We start from the raw sequence: 23,080 nt of genomic DNA, 5'->3' as shown, positions 1-23,080 counted from the left end.
TCAAATCTGAGCTGAGAAGTGGTCCGTAACATGTGGGATAATATAGCTTAGATTTGCCCTCTCCCAAACAATATTAAAAGTAGATAATTATGATTCTTTTGAATACTAGAAAAACATATCTTTGCATGATGTCCGCATGAAGAAGTAAACCCTTAAAATCACAATCAGCACATCAACATTCAACACATCATAACAGGTAAAAGTAAAACAAAACAAAGGACAGAAAATAATGGTCACAAAGACAAGTAAATATTATGTTAGGCAATGGTTTAGTGTAACTATTCAAAGTTATTGATAAAAATGATGTGAAAAACATATAAATAACAATTAATCGTGTGTGTGTGTAGTGACACCAAATTCAGCATGGAATGACAACAGAATCACCTGATATTGATTATGCCTATATGAATTTGATGAATTAATTGCATTTGCCTACCGGTATGCTTTATGTACTGTATATACCTTGTTACCACGTGAAAAAAAGAATTTCCATTAATGTGGACAATAAAACAAATCAAATCAAATCAAATCATTTTATTTTCCAATGTTCAACCAATTTCAGTGGTAAAAAGATTTTCAATCTTTTTATATGTTAAAGAAAAGAAACTTATTTGCTAAAATATACATGTGTGATATCGTAATTCATGCACATTAGATGTCTATCTTTATCATAAAAATTGTAATTCTACTCATGATTTTGTTTTGTTTTCCTGTTCAAATGTTTGACCTTGATCAATCTAAAAACAAAGGATTACAAAGAGGTTTTAAAAAACACACTGAATAAGTAAACTGAGGAAGAATATAACAAAAAATAAATGAGACAGAACAGAAAAATAAAGAAAAAAATAGTGGCATACCTACGAGTATCATCCTTCTGGTTTATTTGTTTGGTCTATGTGGTCTAATTTATGTAACAGTAAATTTAAGTATTTTTTAAGTTAAAAAATCACCATTGGTTCTAGCATTTAATAGTGAGAGGACATTTTCTATCTGTACAAATACTCAGGATTACAGTGGAATCCTTATTACATCAAGGACATTGGGACCATGAAAATTATTATTTTCAGGTATCTTTTGATATCAGAGCCCTTCAAAACAAGCTTCCACTATAACAAGGACATAACTTTCATCTACAAACTTGAAGATAATACTGGAAATATTTTTGTGGTCACACCCACATCAGTCTGATTTGGTTTGACTGTGGTCATGCTCTTGGCAAGTTTTCAATACATTTTCAAGTGATTTGCACTAATGACACGGATATGAGACCTACTGCTTTCATTTCTCTTTACTCTTAAGGTCAACTGTTTCCCATGCCAGTGCTAATGCAATGGGATATAGCTTGTAGGAAAGGATTTTTTATAATTGATAGCGTAACAATTATTCTTTTCATTTAATTTCAACTTTGTAAATACAAACTAAAAAAAAATCAGTCAAAAATGTTACAAGAAGCAAGTGTACATATATATATATATATATATATACCGTATATAAATAGTGACAATGGTAAAGAATTCCTTCAAAATAACATCTCCACAAGAAGTTGCCAATACTGGTAATGTAATTGTACATTCAAATAGAATGAATGAAAATTGTCCAACATTGTTTTTATTTTCAAATCCTCTTGGAATAGTTTCATTTTCAGTGAAGAATAATAAGCTACTAATAATGCCACATAGCTGCTTTGGTGTCTCGATTGCTACAGCCACTTAACTAGATCTGAAATTAGAATGAGGTACGATTGTAATAATAATGATGTTTGTGCTTCGTATCAGGACATTTTTAGTTAGTTTGGTGAAAGGACCGGTGACAGGAATACAACCACAAGTGACTCGAGTTGATGTATGGTTCATACATCAGTGAATAAATTTCCATCTGTGCCCCGTTGCACAAAACTTATCATTTATGGTAACTTTGCTATCAATGGTAACTACCATGGAAACCTTGATTCTGATTAGCTGTTGAGCCCTGTTACCATGGTAGCTGCCATCGATGGGAAAGTTACCATTAATGGTAAGTTTCATGCCACGGGCCCTGATACTGCTCTTAGTATCCTGACAGGCGAGAAGCAGTAATTTTTTCCCTACTTCACATTTTTTTATCTGAGGGGTTACTTTATAGATTTTGGACCCCCTGGCAATATGCTTGCAGGGGCCCCTTGTAAAATAATTGAAAGTTTGGCGAGCCAGAGTAGAAATTTGGGTGACCATGTGTAATGGACACCGGTAAGTGTTGAGCCCTACCTATAAACATCATTTAAACAAGTTAATTTTTACAAAACATGAAGACTGGGAATTAAATCTGTGCATCTGAGGAGAGTAACTTAGGCCCACCAGGATAGCATCGTTAGTATGGTCATTTACAGCACATAGCCTTACCATAAGATTGCACAAACAACTGTCTCCCAGGAAGCAATCACATTATTCTAAGTTCACAGAGCCTGTCACCTAGACTCATCGACTACAGGTGTTTTCTGCCTCTGGGGTGTAAAGAGCCAATCTTCTATGAGAACATGTGTCATTGTGCCTTCTGGGGATGAGTCTAAGATCTCCAGAGCTGTGCTGAGGTGGTTTAAGATGGGTTTACCCTAGGAAAAAAAAGATAAAAATATAGTTTTAAAAATCAGCAACATCCATTCAGATTCCATCTCTTTGGTAGCCTTGTATACTCTAGTATTGTTGCTTGCATTATCGACTCGGTTATCAATAATATTCATTGATGCATTGGTAGTGAGGCCTCTCAAACCGATCATTACAGTTTAAACATTTGTTTTGTGTTACAGCAAAGATTAAAATAGAACTTTGTATGTGTTTCCTCTGTTTGTGTCATATCATTGTACTCATACATGTAGTGTATTTCTCATATTTTGTAGCAGATTTGTCATATTTGTTACTGAAGCATTCAGCTGGGCTTTTTTTAATAATGATATATGATTATTTTGTAGTGTTACAGAATTTGATTTTAAATATATTAATTGATTATTTGATTCCACTATTGTGTTTTTTTATATATTTAATAAAATATCATGTAATTTTATTTGGTTTTTACTCAACATTGTGGTCGCTAAATATCTTATTATGACTTTATTTTGAGGTTTTAGTGTAAGCTTTTAATATTCAGGACCAGGACGTAAACCAGTCCTTTCTGATCTTGTTATCCTGATGAAATATGAACAAATAAATAAATTAATACAAAAATAAAGAACTGTCTACAGTGTTATTTTAAGCACATCCGCAAGCTTGTAAACGCAGAAGTCAAAGAATGAATATTCCTCTTGGGATTTTACTGTTTGAGAATACTCTCTCATACAAAAGGATCCAGAAAAAAAAAATGTTATACTCTGCATGCACATTACAGTTTGATATAACATCTCTATGCACTTGCAAAATGGTTTGGACATAAAAAAAAAACTAGATGGACCTTCGACCGCGCGAAGTCAAAAATGATGCATCCGCCATGGAGCAATTTTACAAACCAAAACAGAAGCGAACTATTTTTGCATACATAATGAGCCCTGTGACCTTTGACATTTGACCTTGTTACCCCCAAATTTAATTAGTTCATTGGCTCTGCAAGATAAATACATGACCTAAGTTTGGTGGAAATCCATCAATGGGTTCTTGAGATAAAGCAATCACGAGCTATTTATGAATACATAATGATTCCTGTGACCTTTGACCTTGGATCTCGTGACCCAAAATCTAATCGGTTCATTGGCTCTGCAAGATACATACATGACCCAAGTTTGGCTGGAATCCATCAATTGGTTCTTGAGATAACGCGATCACAAGCTATTTTTGCATACATAAAGAGTCCTGTGACCTTTGACCTTGGATCTCGTGACCCCAAAATCTGAACAGTTCATTGGCTCTGCAAGATACATACATGACCTAAGTTTGGCAGGAATCCATCAATTGGTTCTTGAGATAACGCGATCACGAGAACGGGACGTACGGACAACCCAAATACAAAAGAGGATCTTGCCTGGATCTTTGCAATGTATCAAAGTTGGATAGTAGTTTAGGTGGAAGACCCATGCCTAGGAAAGTTGCACCTTGACATCCACTGCACTATTCACTATGAACATGACAGACAAAGAAAGCGGACAAAATATACAGTTCCTCAGGTAGACAAAGGAACATCCCTTCACTGCTATTATGTAACAAGGTGAATATGCGTGTGACACCTGTTCTACAAATTTTTACATAATAGCAGTGAAGGGATTTTCCTTTGTCTATTTGAGGAACTGTATATTTTGTCCGCTTTCTTTGTCAATCATGTTCATAGTGATTCCTCAACAGAAAGGGGAGACCTTCACTATGAACATGACTGACAAAGAAAGCGGACAAAATATACAGTTCCTCAGGTAGACAAAGGAACATCCCTTCACTGCTATCATGTAAAAATGTGTAGAACGGTTGAATACGCATGTGGCACCTGTTCTACACATTTTTACATACCGGTAATAGCAGTGAAGGGATGTTCCTTTGTCTACCTGAGGAACTGTATATTTAGTCCGCTTTCTTTGTCAGTCATATTCATAGTGCTTGGTATCTTAACCCACCTGGAGATCCTTATTGGTTATACCGGGCAGAGAGACCCAAAGACTTTAGTGATTAATTCCCCCCCTCCCTACCGCTTCTGGCACAGGTGGCCTCGACATAATACTAGTAATAATTAAACCCAGGGCCATGCAAGAATTTAGAAGTCAATAGGTTATAGGGGAAGTCCACCCTGATACTAAGTTGTTTTCAATAGAAGTAGAAAAATAAGAGGAACAGGTCAGTGCAAATTTGAGCAAATTCTGATTAAAAACAAGAAAGTTTTGAATTTTTGAAGTTGCGATCAATCAAATGCGAATTGGCAACACTAACGATTCTTGCAAGGTCCTCTCCAATTTGCTCCGTTCATAAAATGTCATAAACTGTCACTTCGTTTGTTAATGATGACGGAATAGATTTACTCCATACAGAGATTGAATAGAAACATATTTGTAATTACGATATTTAGGGTGCATGTGTGATTTAAAAAAATCTAATTTTGGGGATACAGAGCAAATGGGAGAAGACCTCGCAAGATATGTCATAGAGTTACCAACTTCAAAAATATTCTTATTTTTACTTGGAATTTGTTTAATACCAGGGTGAACTTTTCTTTTAACTGATGAGAAATGAATGATGACATACCTTGACATTGAATGATGTATTGAGGAGTATCTCATAGCCCCCATCATCAGCTTGCCTGCCTACTTCTTCTAACAAGGAATGGAACCAGGGCTCACTGCTGGGAGATACCGTCTGAAGTCTGCAAAGAAAATACAGAGATGACGTCATATAGGATCTAACGAAACTTACACTGAATGTTCAAGATTACAAATAAATGTCATGTGCCAAACAATTTTGGAAGAAAATGTATACTGGCTGAGTAATAAGCATAGAAAGATAAGGAAATCAGGGTAGTACTAGCCCCGACACCATGTGTGTTGTCCCATATTCATCTTTCTGTGTAAGTGATTGTTACTTTACCGAGACTCTGCCAAATTTATGATGATTTTGATGACTCCAGAACCTTGCATTACACATCATTACTTACATGCTATATGATCAACTTTTCTGATCCATTCCGCACCTTTTCTTTCACAATGCAATCGCATTACCAGAACTCAAGTTTATCTTTAACTCTCAGCAATATGACAATCATATGCTCTGGAACGAGCATAATCTGGAAGCAATTACAGATAAGTGAAAATGCAAAACAGACATATTTTCCCATTAACATCCTTGACATTCCTGTCATAAATCAATGTCATATTCATTAACTAAGAAAGAAAAAAAATCAGAACAAACGTTTTATTATGACTTCACTTTTAAAGTCAATTATATACCTCACTTAAGAAATCCAGCCATCTGATTGGTCGAAATTGCATTCATAAACTTCAACTATTTCTGTAAAATTCCCAGTAACCATGGTTAAAACAGTTCTATAATCACAGTAACCATGGTTATTGGGAAAATAGTTCAGTCTCCATGGTTACCCCATAGGTTTACATGTTAAAAAGTGGTCTGAGCGATCGAGGATACAGTACGTGTGCGAAGAATTGGTCGGTAATTTCAATACAATTGAATCTCGATCGATCTTACCGACAATTTTATCTTGCATTGTTGACATGAAGATGAAAATAAACTTCCAAAAACAAAAAAACAACATCTGCCAATAGATCTTGATCTAAATTCGTGCCAATATGCATTGCAAAAGTAAAAGAAGGGCCTGTTTAATGGAGCAGCCGCGAAGCATCCACCACGCGAAGCCGTTTTCAATCCATTTTAATGTATATATAAGAAAAAACTGCTATGTATGGTAACAGAGCGCGATAGCCAAGCGGTTTAAGGCGGTGATTTTGGTTTCATCACCTTTTGTACGCAAGAGATCGAATCCCATCTTCGACAAAAGTTTTTTTTTTTTTTTTATTATTTTTTTTTTTTTTGGCATATAAAAGTATTAATGACTGCTTTAATATTCGAGAAATAGTTGTTTTTATACGCTCTCGGGAAGGTTACAATTGGGCTATTGCCCTCGGCACACCTCGGGGTAATAGCACAATTCTAACCTTCCCTTGAGCGTATAAAAACAACTATTTCTCTCAAAGCAGTCATTAATACTATACTACATGACACTACTTTTAAAGGAAAATAATATATTTTGTTTAATCCAAAAGTTTATCCACATACTAATAACTAAATCACAAACTATTTTACATTACACACTCTGGTGACAATTTCCCTACAGTCAATAATCTTGTTTTACCCAATTCTTGCCTTCAACTCCGGAATAAGCACAAAAGCTAATCCCAATTCTAGCCCTACACTTAACTTAAAAGCTAACCACAAGTCTGCAATCATTACCCTCTCCTTATACTTTTGACAGAATAACCCTGGAGCGATTGATGCCAGTAAATGCCACCTCATTATTAGCTGGTACAAATTAAGTTGCACTGTTCTCCGGCGCCAATGCCAAGAAAAGTCCGTGTTTCAAAATTCAAATTCTGGTCACCCTGCCTGTCACCCAGAGCATGTGTGTGCATCAAGCATAAATGCTTGTTAGTAAGCAACCAGAGGACCGACGGCTTTAGGTCATTTCTGAGAGCCCTGGTAATGAGGATTAATGCCTTACCAAAGGGCACTAGTCTTGGTTTCGAACCCGGGTCGCCGGAATACGAGACCACTGCTCTACCTACTGAGCTATCGCGGAGCACCAACTTTCTTTACCTTGCTGTGCCATCGTAGTGAGCTATGGCTGGGAATAACTTCTGAGCCTCCTCCCTCAAGGGTGGGGCAAATGACATGTAGGGGGAGAGTCCCATCCAGTCAGCGGGGGATTCCCCAGGGACGGCTTGAAGGCAGAGTGGTGAATCAACTTTACTAGGTGATGAAGACAGACATGGATCTACAAGGGATTGAAATTTACAAATCAAATGTATGGATAAGCAGCAAAATGAATAGAACTCACTGGCCTTGAATTTAATGTAATGCAATTTTACATGCTGTTTGATTGAGGATCTGTTGTTTGGACATCTTGACTATAAATATGCATGTAGTTACCCCTTCCCCCTGTTTTTTTAACAACTTTTCAAGACTTTTACCAACATGTATCCATAAATAGTCAGCCTTAAAGCCGGTCTGCACTAGTTATGCCTGGGGGGATTAGAACTTCCTGCAAGGTCACTGACGGGTGGTTATCTCTGGGCATCAAATCAGCTCTCAATTAACATAAGAAAAAGGGGATCATAAGGGACCAACAGGCACCGATTAGGCATTGTTTGCTATATAGAGGGCGCAAGTAGCTATAAGAAGTGCAGTGGGGCTTTAAATGAGAGAATACAAATATCCTTTATTGTACAATAGATCTTGGCATGAGACTTCACCTTATGTAAAAATTGAAATATCAAGCCATCTGTATGATTTGTCTAAGGTGTGTAAAATGTCTTTCTTGAAGACAGGGTATTTGAACCACATTGCGACTAGTGATGTAAAGTATTCTCAATTGCACCATCTTTCGATGAAGGCTTACTTAGCTGGAGCAGATGGCAATCTACAAAAATCTAAAGTAGTGTTGGAAGAATATCTTGCCTTTTGCACGCTTCTACTACCATCTACCTGCAGACCACCCATAAGGACTGGTAATTACCTTCATTGCCTCCACATCTCTTCTTCTTGCTAGACTCCCTCCCTAGGAACATGCGAGCAGCTGACCGCTCTGTGATGGCTGGACATAGAGGGCGGAACCACTCTCGTGACTTGAGCTTGTTGATCTCCTCCTTCAAGGCGAGACGGTTCGGGTAACAGACCAGGGAGCGATGGCCCAAGGCTCTAGGACCAAACTAGAAGACATACAGGAAATGGCTTAGTACACTCTAGAATCTCAGGCCCACATGTTAGAAAGCCAACTAATAGTTTATTCCTGTCTTAGTGCATGAATTTAGTGTACTAATTTGTAAAGTGGCAACATTCAACCTCTTCACACCAATCCAAATCACCATACATTAATGACGAATATTGAAGAAGAAAAAAAATTGCCAATCTAGACAAACATCTCATTTTCATTCCATGACCTTTTGGTTGTTGCTTTTGTTGTTTATCTATTTTATATATTTAACATTTTTCTATTTGGAGGTACAACGCATGATCCCGCATTTATTGGTTTCCATCTCTTTATGCCCCTGGCAACTGGTCTCAATTTGATCTCCTATTCCTTAAAATAGACTAAGCACTTGCAATGAAACTCTGACGTAATAATGAACAAGATGTGTTTAATTATCTGCTAGGTTGTAGGATATAAGCTGATAATCCATTCATAACAAATTTATATCGATGTCTAATCATTTTGAGTCGGAGTACTTCAATAGACTCCAAACTTGTATCGTTCTTTCCTCAAAGGTATTAAAACATACTTCATGGTTGGCTTTGGCCTTTGCTTCTCTTCTGTCATTGTGTGCCAACCATCCCACCCTTATCGGTTACAAATTATTTTTAAGCTGAAAAATCTCCTTGTTTAGAATAAGACCTGGCTGGCAATATCTGGAGATAATAATAATAATAATAGTGGGTTCTTGTATAGCGCTCATGTCTGTCAGACTTGACACTCCTGGCACTCCCGATCATTACCCTGGCTTTAGAATGGCTGCCATTACGGCACTCTAGCATTTCAAGGAATTAATTCCTGCCAGGTAACCATTTACATCACCTGGGTTGAGTGAGACAAATGTTGATCAATGTCTTGCCAAAGGACATTAGTGCCGCGGCAGGACTCGAACTGCGGACCTTGTGATCGACAGTCCGGTGACATATCCACTTGACCACGACACCTCTATATCTGGCAATCTTGTTCTGGCTTTGTGGTGCTGGATCACGCTCCCACACACTCCTTGACCTTGTCTCACCTCCTGTCTGCCCCTCACGATACCAATGATAGCGCCCTCTACCAGCAGCGCAGCCACCTCGGCAACAGTCACCTTGGTAGCATCCCTCTCCATGGCAACCGCATCCAGGTAATTCACATCAAAGAGGGGAAGACCGGCATAGAGAGTTGGGCATCTTTCTTTGGGGCTTTCGGTGGAAACAAGAAGAGAATGTTGTTAGTTATAAAATGATGAAGCAGATCCTAATCAAATGATTGGTTGAGAGCGTACACGTGCCCAGGCATTTATTTTTGCCCAACACATAATTTTACTAATGAAAGACCATTGAATCATATTATAAAACATCATTTCATAAAACAAATATAACATCATCTTATAAAACAAATAATACACATCATTTTCTTCGGGCATTAGTAAAATTACCGACACTCAGTACCTTCAAAACAGTCCAAACACCTCGCGCGTTAGACTGTTTCAAAGGTACCTTGTGTAGGTACTTCTTACTAAAGCCCTCAGGCTCACTGCTGTGTATTATTTGTATATTAACCCATAGAGAGTCGTAATTTTCTAAAGGTCCACATTAATCGTCTCGCATTTTGAAATTAGTAACATTTGTTCCTCCTCTTTCACTCTTAGTGTATATTCATTAAAGACCAATCATAATATGTATGAAATGAACCATTGTGATTGGAAATTACAAAATGATACAAAAAGTTGTTGGTTTGTTCACTAAAATAGAAATTATTGACTTTACTGTTTGTTGCCAATTCATCCCATACCACCCAATTTGAAATGCTGATTAGTATTATAGAGCATTCATCTATAACCATCTAATTTTGGAGATAGAGTTGCCCTTTATTAAAAAGCACTGTTTAACAATGTCAAATCTGAGATGCATGGCCCTACATGTTATCAGTGTCTGTGATATGGTGTAATATTGAAGCCCTAAAAAAATTGCACTTCAAAATGACCATATAGTGCCTCAAAAAAGTAAAAAATCTTTGAGTGACCGGTTTACCATACTCATTTTCCCCAATAGACTGTAGTGTAATGAAAACCGTTAGGAAAAACCAAAATTTGATTTCGATTTCCAATCATAAATATCTTGATAATCAGACAGGTGATCGGCTTGTATAAGTCATGGGGTTCCTGACTGACCTAAAGGTTTATAATTATCATTGCAGCATGAGCTAAATCCAGGATTTTTTTTCAGAATCTGAGATAAAGTTACCCAATCCCTTTAAGATATATATTTCCTACCTTTCAACACACCATGCTGCTCCAACAGAGATGCCGCAATCATTAGGTGCAGACGGGATGTGGACAGGGTAACCAAACTCCTCTATTACACTCTGGTTTGCATGCACATTCTGAAATAGACATAAAACATAAAAACTGATGAATTACATAGATTATGCCAATGCATGCTAATCTTTGTGGTGTTAAAAGGAAAGTCGTCCCTGACATCATGCTTACTCGGATGAATACATGAAATGAAGAATCAGTCAGTTTGAGAGCAGTCAGAAGGATAATAAGAACATTGTTTTAATTGTTAAAGGGAGTGTAGCTTGGCAAATACTGGTTAACGCCATTTACGCCATTTAACACCATCTTCTTTTGGACGACTGCACGTAAACGAATGGATTTGATTAACGGTAGTCAGTGACCTAATCTCTAAGAATGTTGCACACACGTGATTGCTGTGGTCGCATCATCCGTAGTCGTATTATACCCGATTGGCCCCTGAGTCAGGCCACGGGAAAGACACAAAGTCTCGTCAGGCTACACTCCCTTTAAGTTGTTCAACCATGAAGATCTCTACACATATTGGCACTTCTGAAATATTTCCATTCTTGTGTGAATATTAAAGAAGTGCATTATTTCATTTCAAATAGGGCGGGGTGTGAACACATACTGCCAACTATCGGTATATATTTTCAGAACTTTCCAGAAAGAAAAAAAAAATCCTTTTTCCCTTGGAGAAATATTCAAATTTATGAAATCATTTATACAAAGCAAAGTAGAATTGCACGACAACAATCATCAGTCTGATTATCTTACCAAAGCACAACCTCCCGTCAGGACAATCCCATCTGGTTCTGAGTTGTTGGCCTTGCGATACAGGTCCAGGAACTTTGAGATCTGGTCCAACAGGAGTTGGGTGAAGACATGCTGGCTGGTGGCTGCTACATCCCTGGCTGTGGAGTTGTCCAGGGCATTTGGTTCCAGGCTCTGTTAAAGACACAAAAGCATGGGTTGTCAAGGGGAATTCAACCCATTCAGAGATTCATAAAATAAGAATCGCAACTAACTGCCAGTGGACTTTATTTTTATGATTGACAGATCTTACATAATACAGAATCAATTGAGAGTTTATGGCTATATTGTTTAATTGACAAAGTGCTTCTCCAAAAGATATTTTGAAGACCTAGCATAACATATATGACCCAACACCATACAAACATTTTAAAGGGAGGATATTTGATTGTCCTAAGACACAGTGCACTAATTAGGTGCAACATGTCTATACATCATTATAGTTGTCCAAGTAACAAAGCAACAGCTAACTCTACCTGAAAGTAATGGGAGATCAAAATGAGATCAGTGGTCAGGGTTGCAATGATACAAAAGGTTTAATTACAGCAAGCTTGAGATCAGAAAAACATTGGTTCTACAAAAATCACTTTTAAAATCTACCACTTTTTACATTGTTTGGTGCTTCCAGGTTGTGGAACTACTCAGAAGAACATATACTCTTTCCAAAAAAAACAAGATCTACTTTAGCAATTTTTTTCTCGCAATGCTTGACATTGGATGTGGCACTCCTTTGGACTATTGTTTCACTTTATTTTTTTTTTGGTGTACTTTGGTATAAAAGTAGTAGATAGATATAGTGGCATACAAATGTCTATCTTTACTATCATAATTATCATTATTATTTGTATACATTCATATTTGACTCACCACTCCTAACCTTTCTCCGAGGTTGAAGACGGATATGAGCGGTGTCAGGAACTCTTTGTAGTACTCTTTAAAATGGGGTAACCACTCTTCTCTAACGTTTCCAAGTGCTGCATAGCCCATAATCTGCAGAGAGGGGGGGGGGGGGGGGGGGGGGGGGGGGGGGGGGGGGGGGGTTCGAATATCAACAATAAATTTGCCATGCATACACAACATCAATTTAAGCAGAGTTCAGTATTGAAAGGGTCTTTCACACAAGAGAAAAGTTGAATTTCTACATGATGTATCCATACGACATGAATTTAGGCAGGTACACATTACAGGGGTTCTTTTATACAATAGAAAATATTGTTCAAAGAAATAACTGTAGATCTGACTATCATATAGTACAAGGGGTATACACATAAGAAAAGAACGCAATCGTGACAAACATCTCAATTGGAAACAAAGTGCTTAGTTGTTTAAAATCCTCACATAATACAACTTTCAAACAGCAAGTCATCCAAGTTTTATTTATCCAATTCTCACATGAAACGGTGCCTCAACTTCTTTCGAAATATATGTCATCATACGACAATCTCGGAAGAAAAATATGATTGGTTAGCTGTTGTTTCTATGTCTGCATTGGGAAAGTTTTTCTTAGGTAAAGAGAAAAATGTACCATTGATTCATTTTAGAACTTCTCATTATTATTCAAAAGATTCATCATTCTAAAAAAATGAAAAATTGTTCCATTCTTTCAGTTTAATAAATCTTTAGAATTGTAAACCCCATTTCATTTTCAGAATAACGAACCATATTTCTTTTTTGATTTTGTTACAAACACTCTGCATAACAAACCTTTAGATTAATAAACCTTCAGAAAAATGAACCTTGGGTAAACCGTGTGTAACCAAAAAAGAAACTCTTTGTATGCTCACCTTCCCTGACATTGCAAGAGGTGCAAATCTCATGAAAGTGGTGATCGATTCTGGGTCATACTCCTGCCTCGTAACCTCTGGCATCGCCATGGCGATCTGACGGTATGGAGTGCCCAGGTTAAGACAGACCTACATGTAGGCGATTGACAAAATATCATAATTTGTACTGTTTGTGTTGCTTCAACTGGCTCTTTTCTCATTCTCATGGTGCATATGGCTGTGGAAGATGTGTTACATACTTACACAACATGCATGCTAAAATAGTTAACTTTTTATTAAATGTATGTACTATCTATGACATATTATAAACAGCAGCCCATGGGCCACGTGTAGTTCCAAGATTAAATTGACGTGGCCTGCCAACAAAAATCAAGTAAACATAAAGTATTACTGACTACCAGTATTAATTATTGAAAACTTTGCTCATTTACTTTGCTCATTCACAATGAGCCAATGATTATTATCTGTCATGATAAACTACCACATATAATGTGAAATACAACGTTATTACTGGCATCAAACAAGGGAGATAAAAATACATAGGATTATTCATGATAAAACAGGGTAGGTAGGGATATTTTTACAATTTTGCATCTCCCCTAAATTTGGCATAAGTACCTATGTGTAATATTGAGTGCTGTGGCAAGCAACCTTATTTTATGGGACATTTCCTGACCGCCTGACAACTTATTCAATCAAGAGCCCCTTATCAATGACAATGACTGATCTGAGCTACATCAAATCAAGCACTAATGTGATTTTGTGAAATATTCAAGAGCATTGATTTTCTCTATTTCAGTTCACTGCTACACGACTCTTATCAATTACCGCAATGGCTAACCTTTTCAATAAGTTCGACTCCATCACGTCTGTTTCCTTGATAAACATTAAAGGTCCCATCGTTACCACCTCCGTCGTAGGACAGAATGAGAGCATCAGAGAAGGGTGAGTCGTACAAGCCTAAAGCAGCATGGCACTTGTGATGGTCAACCGTTACCCATCTAAAACAAAGATTAAGTAGAAGAAAAGGCCATAAATAAATACGATCAAGAATCCTTGTCTGCAAAAAATCAATGGTTGCTAAACTAAGTACATACAGGTTCAATTCAACACTTCATTAAGGTTTAATATGACAAAGACATTTGTACAGTTCGAGAGTGATGGTTTCTCTCACCATTTAAAATGTATTTTATTTCTGTTTTGCTCACTTTTATTACAAAAGCTGCTCAAAGTTGGCATGATTCTGAGTATTGTGAACACAGATCAGAGATCCTGCAATTATGTCTCTACAAATTGTATTTCCTAAAGATAGCTTCCTTTTCTTGGGCATGTTGTAAACCCCTTATGACCCTTAACCCATACCCTTATCATACGAGGGTGCCGAGAGTTACCATGCAACTGTAATATGAGGTTTCCAATTACCCAAATTACCTCTTTCACATGTACCAAACAAAAGTACCAAACAAAATTACCCTATCCTCTGTCATTATTATAGTTTTATAAAATACATTCATGAGGAAATCAACATTTTCACACATTCATTCCACAGATGCGAAATGGCTAGAAAATGAGTACCGGTATGGAAAAGAGGAATCAATTTCTCATTAATGCTTACTCTTTTGCATTCACCAATGTTTGCAAAATTTCCCTTTGTGATGGAAGCACCCTGAAAAGAAAACAAAAACACATTGTCTAGATTAGTCAGTACATGTAGAACCGTAGAGTATTTAGGCACATCTCTGCACTAGTTATCAAACTAACGGAACTGAAAATTGAAACTTCACATCTCAAGCACAGTGCCACAAAGTTTTACGTGGCTAGTTTTCAAGTTCCGTAAAAAAAAGTACATTCATTTGAAGAAGACTCTACATTGTATATTCTATTCTAAATATCCTATTTACGTATAACAAGAGCGAGAGAATGGGTTACGTCAGCAGAAACTCTCATTTTCTCTCATTTTATACATAGTGGTTAGCTACAATATTCTGTATACGGTGAAGGTGAAAGTCTGGAATCAACATGCATACAAAAAATCACTTGTTTACTAGATGAATGAGCAGTATGTTTAGTTAATCTATTTCATTCTGCATAATTATACTGAGATTATAATAGATAATTACTCCTATTTTTATAAACTGACCATTAGCTGAAGCAATATTGTGGATATTCTTACCAACTACAGACAGCTACATCGAATGAAGATAAACCAGTGAATTTAATCATGAGGTCTATAGCTTGCTGCCACTGTTCTGTGAAAACAGATTTCCTCCTGTAAGAATCATTGAAGAGAAAATAAAATAGATGAAAATCAAGATAAAAAACAAACCACAACAGTATAAAATAGTAATACTAACTCCCTCCCCCTGGTGCCCCCCTCCCCCCCCCCCCCTCCCCCCCCTCCCCCAGGGATAAATTTAAATGATCTGCTTCTACAAATCTTCCAAGAAAGCCTGAATGGTTTGTACATTGTAACTCCTTAAACTAATTCACCATTCATTTTCTTCATACATAACTAGTTCAGATAAAATATATAATACTGTAGCAGTGTACTGCTTTGTTCTTTAGGTATCTTAGAAACTTCAACGTGACCATTCAATCAGCAGATGTATGAGATTTATTGTATTATTACCAACGCTCCTTCTCTCCCCTTTCCTTTTCTTCTCTGCAAGTCACACTCTTTTTTATTTTTTATTGTTGTATCTAAGTTGAGGGCTGCGGGCACGTCAAGCTACTTTGCTTATTTCTGTAGTCCTCCTGCATCTAATGTATGTTAATTATGCATTCAATATATTTGATTAATTTCGTTTATTATCTGTATAAAATTATATACACTTAAAATATTGTATCAAACCATATTATGTTCATGAAAATGTATGATGAAAAAAAAAAAAGATGCAGAAACCAATAAATCAAATCGAAATCAAAACCTCTTTAATCAGGTACAGTATGTAAGCCTGACAATGCACTCAAAACAGGTTTTGTCAGGAAGATTACGGCATCTCAGAAATATTTAAAAGGACTAAGGTGAAATTGTTTTGTTTAATATTGAGACCAAATATATTGGAAATACATGTATAGCAATTGATAAAATCAAAAACCTTTAAGATACTTCAAATCCACTTTACATTTTACCTTCTTGGTGTAACAATATACAAATTTGGACACTAATATGTGATGTTTATTTTCTGTATTGGGGAGGGACTAAATCATAGTCTTCATCATGCAATGTTATTGTATTCCTTGCTCAAATCAAGTCAGTTACAAACTTACTGTCCGCTGCAGAAATAACGCTTGGCAAACAACCCTGTAACAACGGGAGAAGAAGAAAAAAAGGAAAAATGTATATCTGTAGTTAGATAAAAAAAATTACATTCTACGCACAGGACACAGATCGAAGCTCTATCACTTTGTCTACATCCACTCAGTATTTCATTTATCAAACTTGTAGAAGATCCAACAAAGACAAATTTATTGCTGCATAGTACAAAAATATTGAACTCAAGAGCTAGATACAACTGGTGAGGTTTTTTGTTCATTAGTTCATTTGTTGTTGTTTTTTTTTCTTTTTCAAAAGCATAAATAACAAAATCATCATAGATGCAGTTAAGTGTCCAAGAGTAATTTTCATTTGATACTGAGGGTTTGTCAAAGAGGGATCATGTTTACCATGTCACAATTTTTTGTTAACCAAGTCATGACTTTCTTTCTATTTTGCATCTGTAAAAACACACTTATGTTGATGTAGCTCACTTGAAATGTATTCGCACTACTTTCAACTGAAATCATTTACTATCCAAACATTACAGATCTTCTTTTTTTGTTCATCGATAGGCACTTTAAAATTATGAGAAGGTATGACTTGCAGAATTTTAAAGGGATTGATAGCAATTTAGCACAATACAACAACAACAAATATTAGGGCCCGTAACACTCTTCATCTTTAAAAAAACAGTGGGTAAAAAGAAATCATAGACACTCTTTTTTTACGTAGTGATGAGTATGATTAACATAAAGTCATTTCAATAAGGTAAAAACTTTTTTAATTTCTGGGACTAGATAAAACGTGAAGAAAATGTCTTACTTTCAAGTTCCAAGACAGCGAGAAGTTTCCCATCTTCACAAATGCTGACATTAGCATCATGTAGTGTATGAAATGCAATTATTGCAGGCATTCTGTTTCCGATTATGGATGATGAGCCAAGCCCAGTCACAGCTAGTGCACGATCACAAAATCTAGAATAGATAAATAAATGTAAATCGATCATGTTAATAGACCTTATGCATTGACGTCACGGCTCGCCGAACGACCAATTACGCCGCCATCTTACAGGACAAACAAAAGCTTGACGACGCACTCAGGCGTGCGCGAGAGTGTTGCTCGTGTTGTATACGATGCTTTACTGCTTCTCGCCGCCGCCTCCAGCCGTCTAGCGCAAGCCCTATACGTAAACAAATCAGTGGGGACCGGGCGTCCACTATTTAAAAAGTTTTTTGGAGTGCCAAAAAGTTGATGGGAAAAATTTAAGTATTTGTATAAATGATTTGAAAGAGGAATTATATGATACTCACTTCTGTAATGATTATCAAAAGAAGTATTTGAAGATAAATAGACTACTGAATTTATTATAATCTTTACAAGGTCTATACTACTCAACATATCCCTGGTCTACTATTACAATTATTCTGCCTTTTTTTTTTAATCTACCAAATTTGTGATTGATCTGATATTTGTTTATCAATTCAGGTAATTATATTCGTATTGTTAGCTCCCCCCCCCCCCCCTGTATTGTACATGTATTTACCTTCCCCTTTTCCATTTCTACTTCTATTTCTTGTCTTTTCTATTTTATTTATCAATGGTACTTCTTTTTAAATATTTTTTGTTGCTCCTGTAAAGCCTTTAAAACGTGATTTGTGTTAACAACCTGTGCTTTTTTTTTACAGACCACCTTTTTCCAAATTTTCAATGTCTTTATAACTTTCTTGTTATTCTTCATGAATTTATTTTTGTTGACGATAAACTTGATGTAACTGTTCATGGATGTATTGCTTCCATGTCAGTGGAAAGAAATAAATAAATCTTGAATCTGAAGTTTATTACATTGTATCGTATTTTGTCAAAGATTGAGAAACTCATACATTCTTTTCATTCATCAGGGACTTTGTAATATTTGCCTTGCCCATTTAAATATTCATAATTTAATAAATGTACTATTTTAAAAGTTTTTTTAATGTTGTGTGGGAGCTGTCAAAGATTGAGAAACTTGTACATCCTTATTTCATTGATGTTGTATAACTGATCAAGGACTTTGGAATATTTGCCTTCCTTATGTAAGTTTTTAATTTTTAATAAATATACTATTTGTACTTCAAAACCAAATGAATCATTCGTATTCTTGATTTTATTCAAGGTCTATTAACCTACTATATAGGCTACCATACTATCAAGCTAACGTTAGATTTGCAAGTATTCACCAATTGAAAAGGGAATTTCTATTTCGCATCACAAGCTTGGTCTGACATGGGTAATTACGATGTAGATGAATACTTGAATTACGCATCATATTTTCATTTACACACCACCCCCACTTATTATCCAAGCTTATACCAGTAGTCACTTTGTGTCCCACTAGGCACTACATTTTTCCCCTTCTAATATTCTTTGTTCTCACCTCTCCCTTTCCCTCTTCCCTTGATACTCACTATAATCACTTCATGTTCTACCTGTCCCTCTCTCTTTCCCTAAATCTGTCTTTCCACAACTCTTTAAAAAACACTTCAATCACATCACTCAAACAAAACAAACAGTCAAAAAAAGAAACAAACATGCCTTATGTATTCTTTTTTTTTATATCAAGCTTGAAGCTCATCATAATTTCTTCTTAATTTTGATAAAACAATTACAGTCTTTTGGTATCATGCAGAGTCGAGTGAATATCAAGGTTCAAACTAAGTCCAAGCTTTACACAAAACCTTTAGTCAAGAGGAATTACACCAGGACACAGATGCACAAGCAACCCTAACAATTTCTTTACAGTGGCTTCTGGTGACAATCCGTCTCTCAGTAGATTGATTGGTATCTTATTCTGAAGGATTGTGTACTTCTGTTTTACCATATCATTCTCTCAAGTCTCAACATGTATGCGTACGCGTGTAAACTCTAATCAACCTAAACCTTTTGGCTCACTCCAAATCTGTACCCAAATCTTAATGTAAAAAGTTTAGGCGCAGTTTTAAGAGAAACATCATCGCTTGGTCAAACTTTGTTAGCTTCCTACATGAAGGCATCGCGGATGAAAGGAGAAACAGTGACAAAAATGTTGCCCATGATGGGAGTCTATTTTAAATATGAACTTGACATTATCCTCTCGAAAGTTCTCTTCTTGTAGTCTCGATAAATTTTTAAAAGATTCTGTGCCATTTGGAGTTCTGCGCGTAGATTCACGTTGTCCTGCTATTGCTGACTTATTGTAGCCTCGAGTGATGATATGTCTGTATTTCATTCCCTTGAGTAACGTCTTCTGCTGATGACTCATCACTGTCACTTTGATGGGTCGATACTTGAAGGCCCAGGAGTGCTGTTGTCGCTGCCATATCATCTGCTTTCCCCTTGTGCTGTTCTGATCTTGCAAATCGCTGCGATCCAGATTCCTGCATGAACACAATCAGAATAAAAAATACCTGATCTATAGGGGTCTACTTTGATATTTAGTTTAAGATTGAACACAATTGTGAATCAAAAACATGCATTTACAATGTAGATCGAAATGTATGTATTGTACTCGAAGAAGGCACAACAAACTGAAATATTGATGTAAAAGGAACTCAATCAATTGAACAGGCCCTGTCCTATCAAAATCAATGGATTCAAGTAAAGTAAGTCCATTTATATTATCCTTTTATTATTTGAACAAATTATTTACAAATTGTAACCACACAATTCGTCCCTATTTTCACGAAGTGACGGTAGAGAGGAAAATCATCACGCAAATTGTATGCGAAAGTTCCTCACTACCGTCACTTCGTGAAAATAGGGACAAATTATCTAAATCAATAAATGAAATTTAAAAAACCTTACTTTCAAGGCTCAACTTTAACAAAAGCATCAATAGGTCTACATCATTCATTTAAGCTTCTGGTGATATTCCGTCTCTCATAATGTGGTATTGGTTGGATAAGTTTAGTTTACTTTTGTTTGGTCATAGTCTGGAGTAGAGTAGAGCAACTCATCTCTAGTCTAAATTAACACAGAATCCAGCTCAGCCTCAGCTGCTCTGACCTCTGTGACTTGTGAGTGAGCTGAGCCTGAGGTCGACACAAAAACAAATGTTGGCCATTAAAATGTGTAATGACTTAATACTAGTAAACACAATAAAACACCAATTACTAATTCGCCAAAAACATATAGAGTCTATACCTGCAATTTGTAAATATGAAATGCGCTGAACATAGACGAGATGACTTTAGACGGTTCCCATCCCTTGCGTTTGATGTCACGTTTCACGTCGTTGATCGTTCCGTGGATAACTTGGCTGTGTTTTCTCCTTGATTTACTAAAATAGCCGGTATGCAATAGGATGAAACAGCTTTGCTCCTGTTGCTCCTATTCGAGCAACCAACGACACAACATAAATCTATCCTTTTCTGACAGTAAACAAGCAAAAATCCGACGATAAAAGGTTGAGCTAAGAGAAAGTGTTTGCTTATACGTGTAGTTCAATAGTTCAATAGCCTCTGCCGATCGCTAGTAACGTTCCGCTTGTCCTCTGAGGGAGGGCGCCCTTTTGTATCTACGAGTGCGTGACGTCATACGCATAAGGTCTATAAAAAATTAAGCCCAAAATTAAGGGAAATTTTTTTAAAAATATGAACATGCAAATTGCAATGATGCATTTTGTTATATAATATTAATAACTAAGCAGTCAGTCAGTCAGATAGATCTACCAATACATCATGCAAATACAGAGGATCAAATAAAAACAAGAATGGATCGAGAGATAGTCCAGAGTCCAGACGCCAGCCCATGCCATGCTCTCACTGAGCTGAGGAGTGTGACAAAGACAGAGCCCCAGGCCAGCGGCTAGTCACCTACGACCCGTCAGTGCTCGAAGGCCCTAGGCAAGCGGCGACATGAAAACGTCGAGTTGGCCAAAAATCATGGGGCTTGGCGGCCGGTGAGATTCTAACTTACTTGATAGTTAATATTGGCCCACAATCTGCATTGGTACGTGATGACGATGAGGCAATGAAAAACACAATAATGTTACCAAAAAAAGTTACTTACCGGACTCGTATACGGATGTCTATTAACAAGAAAAAGGATGAAATTTATTAGTGTTCGTCTGAGCTGAATTGGATCAGGAATCGTGGTGCACACTTGTGTATATATGGAACGCTAAATGTAGGGGGAAAGAAAGACAAATTAACCGCATATCGGGGAACCCCCTTCACGCTCTTCACTCTTATAGACAATTAAGGTCACTTTGTGCATTTTAAGGAGGTGTGGAGGGACAATGGTATTTTAAAATACCACTCCTAATAGATTTCCGACCAGTGGGAAATGCAATCACACGTTTAAATGGGAAGTAATCAACCTGACATTTAGTATGCTTTAGTAAAAGCAGAAAAATGATAGAAACCGGTCATTAAAGTTTCAAGGAGCAAAAACGGATTAGCAAAAAGAAAGTTATGGATTAGTGAATGTGTAATCAACAAACACAAATTGTCCACTCTGTGACGTATCTTGCGAGGTCCCCTCCCATTTGCCCGGTACAAAAAAAAATCTGTATTGTCAACCGTACATTCACCCTAAATAACATTATTGCAAAAGTTTTATTAAACACTAGCTTGTAGGGTCCTATATATGACCCAAATCAATTCCGTCATCAATGACTAAGAAAATGAAAGTATATGAAATTTCTGTACAGAACAAATTAGAGCTCGCAAGATATGTTTCTCTGATAAAAACTTTAAAATTTTACAATTTTCCTATTAATCGGATATTGCTCAAAACTTTCACTATTTTTTTTCCTCATTTTCTACTTTTATCAATAACCAACTTAACATCAGGCAAGGCTCCCCCTATAGTAGATTGGTGGCAGGTTAATTAGGGAGTCAATAACTTATAGTATATATGCTCTGGAAACGAAGTGCCTTTTATAGGCCTTGTATGTGTAAAGTAATCCAAAAATAACCTCTCACCAATATATATCTAAAACACCAATCATCCAAATGAACCACTGCCAAACTAAAATAGACCTCTCTCCTAAATGTCCAAGTAGAAGAGAGACCTATAAATCAATACTAACTCAGAAGCCTGCCCAGTGCATGTCTGTCCGTCTTTTATTGTAGGCTGCTATGAACATTTTTAAGCAAAGTATATTCAAATGAAATACATCATAAACCAATAGCAAAATAGGTTTTAAGAGTAAGACTGAATATTCAAAAGGAAACGGTTGAAGAGAACCAATGATAATTAAGTAAGAAGTGGAAAAACCTAATGCATTCACACAAGATCTATGAAGGAAAAAAATGAAGAGAAGTGAGAAGTACCGTGTGAGATGGAAGACTTAATACGTAGGCCTAGATAAGATGAATTTATTATTGAGGAAGAAATTGAGTAATTGAAGTAAATTAATATGTAAGTGAATATTAAGCAATGAAGTGAAATGAATATGTTGTATATGGAAGGAGTCTATAAATTTTAACTCTTATACAATATGTCTAACACATTCTCAAAAGATTTGCTGCTTTACTGAAATAATGATCACATCTCGGTTATAAA

At 36.4% G+C, this 23,080-nt stretch overlaps 1 protein-coding gene across 1 annotated transcript; it reads right to left on the bottom strand.

The window, feature by feature from the left end:
• Positions 1 to 252: 252 nt before the first annotated feature.
• On the bottom strand, positions 253 to 21,700 carry LOC752072 (nodulation protein NolO). The gene is made up of 15 exons (XM_030975661.1): positions 21,581 to 21,700; positions 17,378 to 17,529; positions 16,567 to 16,600; positions 15,470 to 15,565; positions 14,912 to 14,962; positions 14,138 to 14,297; positions 13,297 to 13,425; positions 12,380 to 12,502; positions 11,477 to 11,647; positions 10,676 to 10,785; positions 9,437 to 9,602; positions 8,185 to 8,377; positions 7,266 to 7,443; positions 5,187 to 5,304; positions 253 to 2,587 (listed from the first exon to the last, which is right to left on the bottom strand). The coding sequence occupies exons 2-15, from the start codon at positions 17,466 to 17,468 to the stop codon at positions 2,444 to 2,446; spliced, it is 1,764 nt and encodes a 587-aa protein (XP_030831521.1). The 5' UTR covers positions 17,469 to 17,529; positions 21,581 to 21,700; the 3' UTR covers positions 253 to 2,443.
• Between the last annotated feature and the right edge of the window lie 1,380 nt (positions 21,701 to 23,080).

The sequence above is a fragment of the Strongylocentrotus purpuratus genome, unplaced genomic scaffold, assembly GCF_000002235.5.
Source record: "Strongylocentrotus purpuratus isolate Spur 01 unplaced genomic scaffold, Spur_5.0 spur5_scaffold_8, whole genome shotgun sequence".
NCBI classification, from domain to species: domain Eukaryota; kingdom Metazoa; phylum Echinodermata; class Echinoidea; order Camarodonta; family Strongylocentrotidae; genus Strongylocentrotus; species Strongylocentrotus purpuratus.
This window is presented reverse-complemented; position numbering and strand designations above follow the sequence as displayed.

Excerpts from the sequence above, each read along its gene's own strand:
- LOC752072 (XM_030975661.1), bottom strand. The coding sequence starts at position 17,468 with ATGCCTGCAATAATTGCATTTCATACACTACATGATGCTAATGTCAGC. Across the intron at positions 8,378-9,436 it reads TCGTGAGGGGCAGACAGGAG|TTTGGTCCTAGAGCCTTGGG; the intron begins GTGAGACAAGGT and ends TATGTCTTCTAG. Across the intron at positions 2,588-5,186 it reads ATACATCATTCAATGTCAAG|GGTAAACCCATCTTAAACCA; the intron begins GTATGTCATCAT and ends TTTTTTTCCTAG.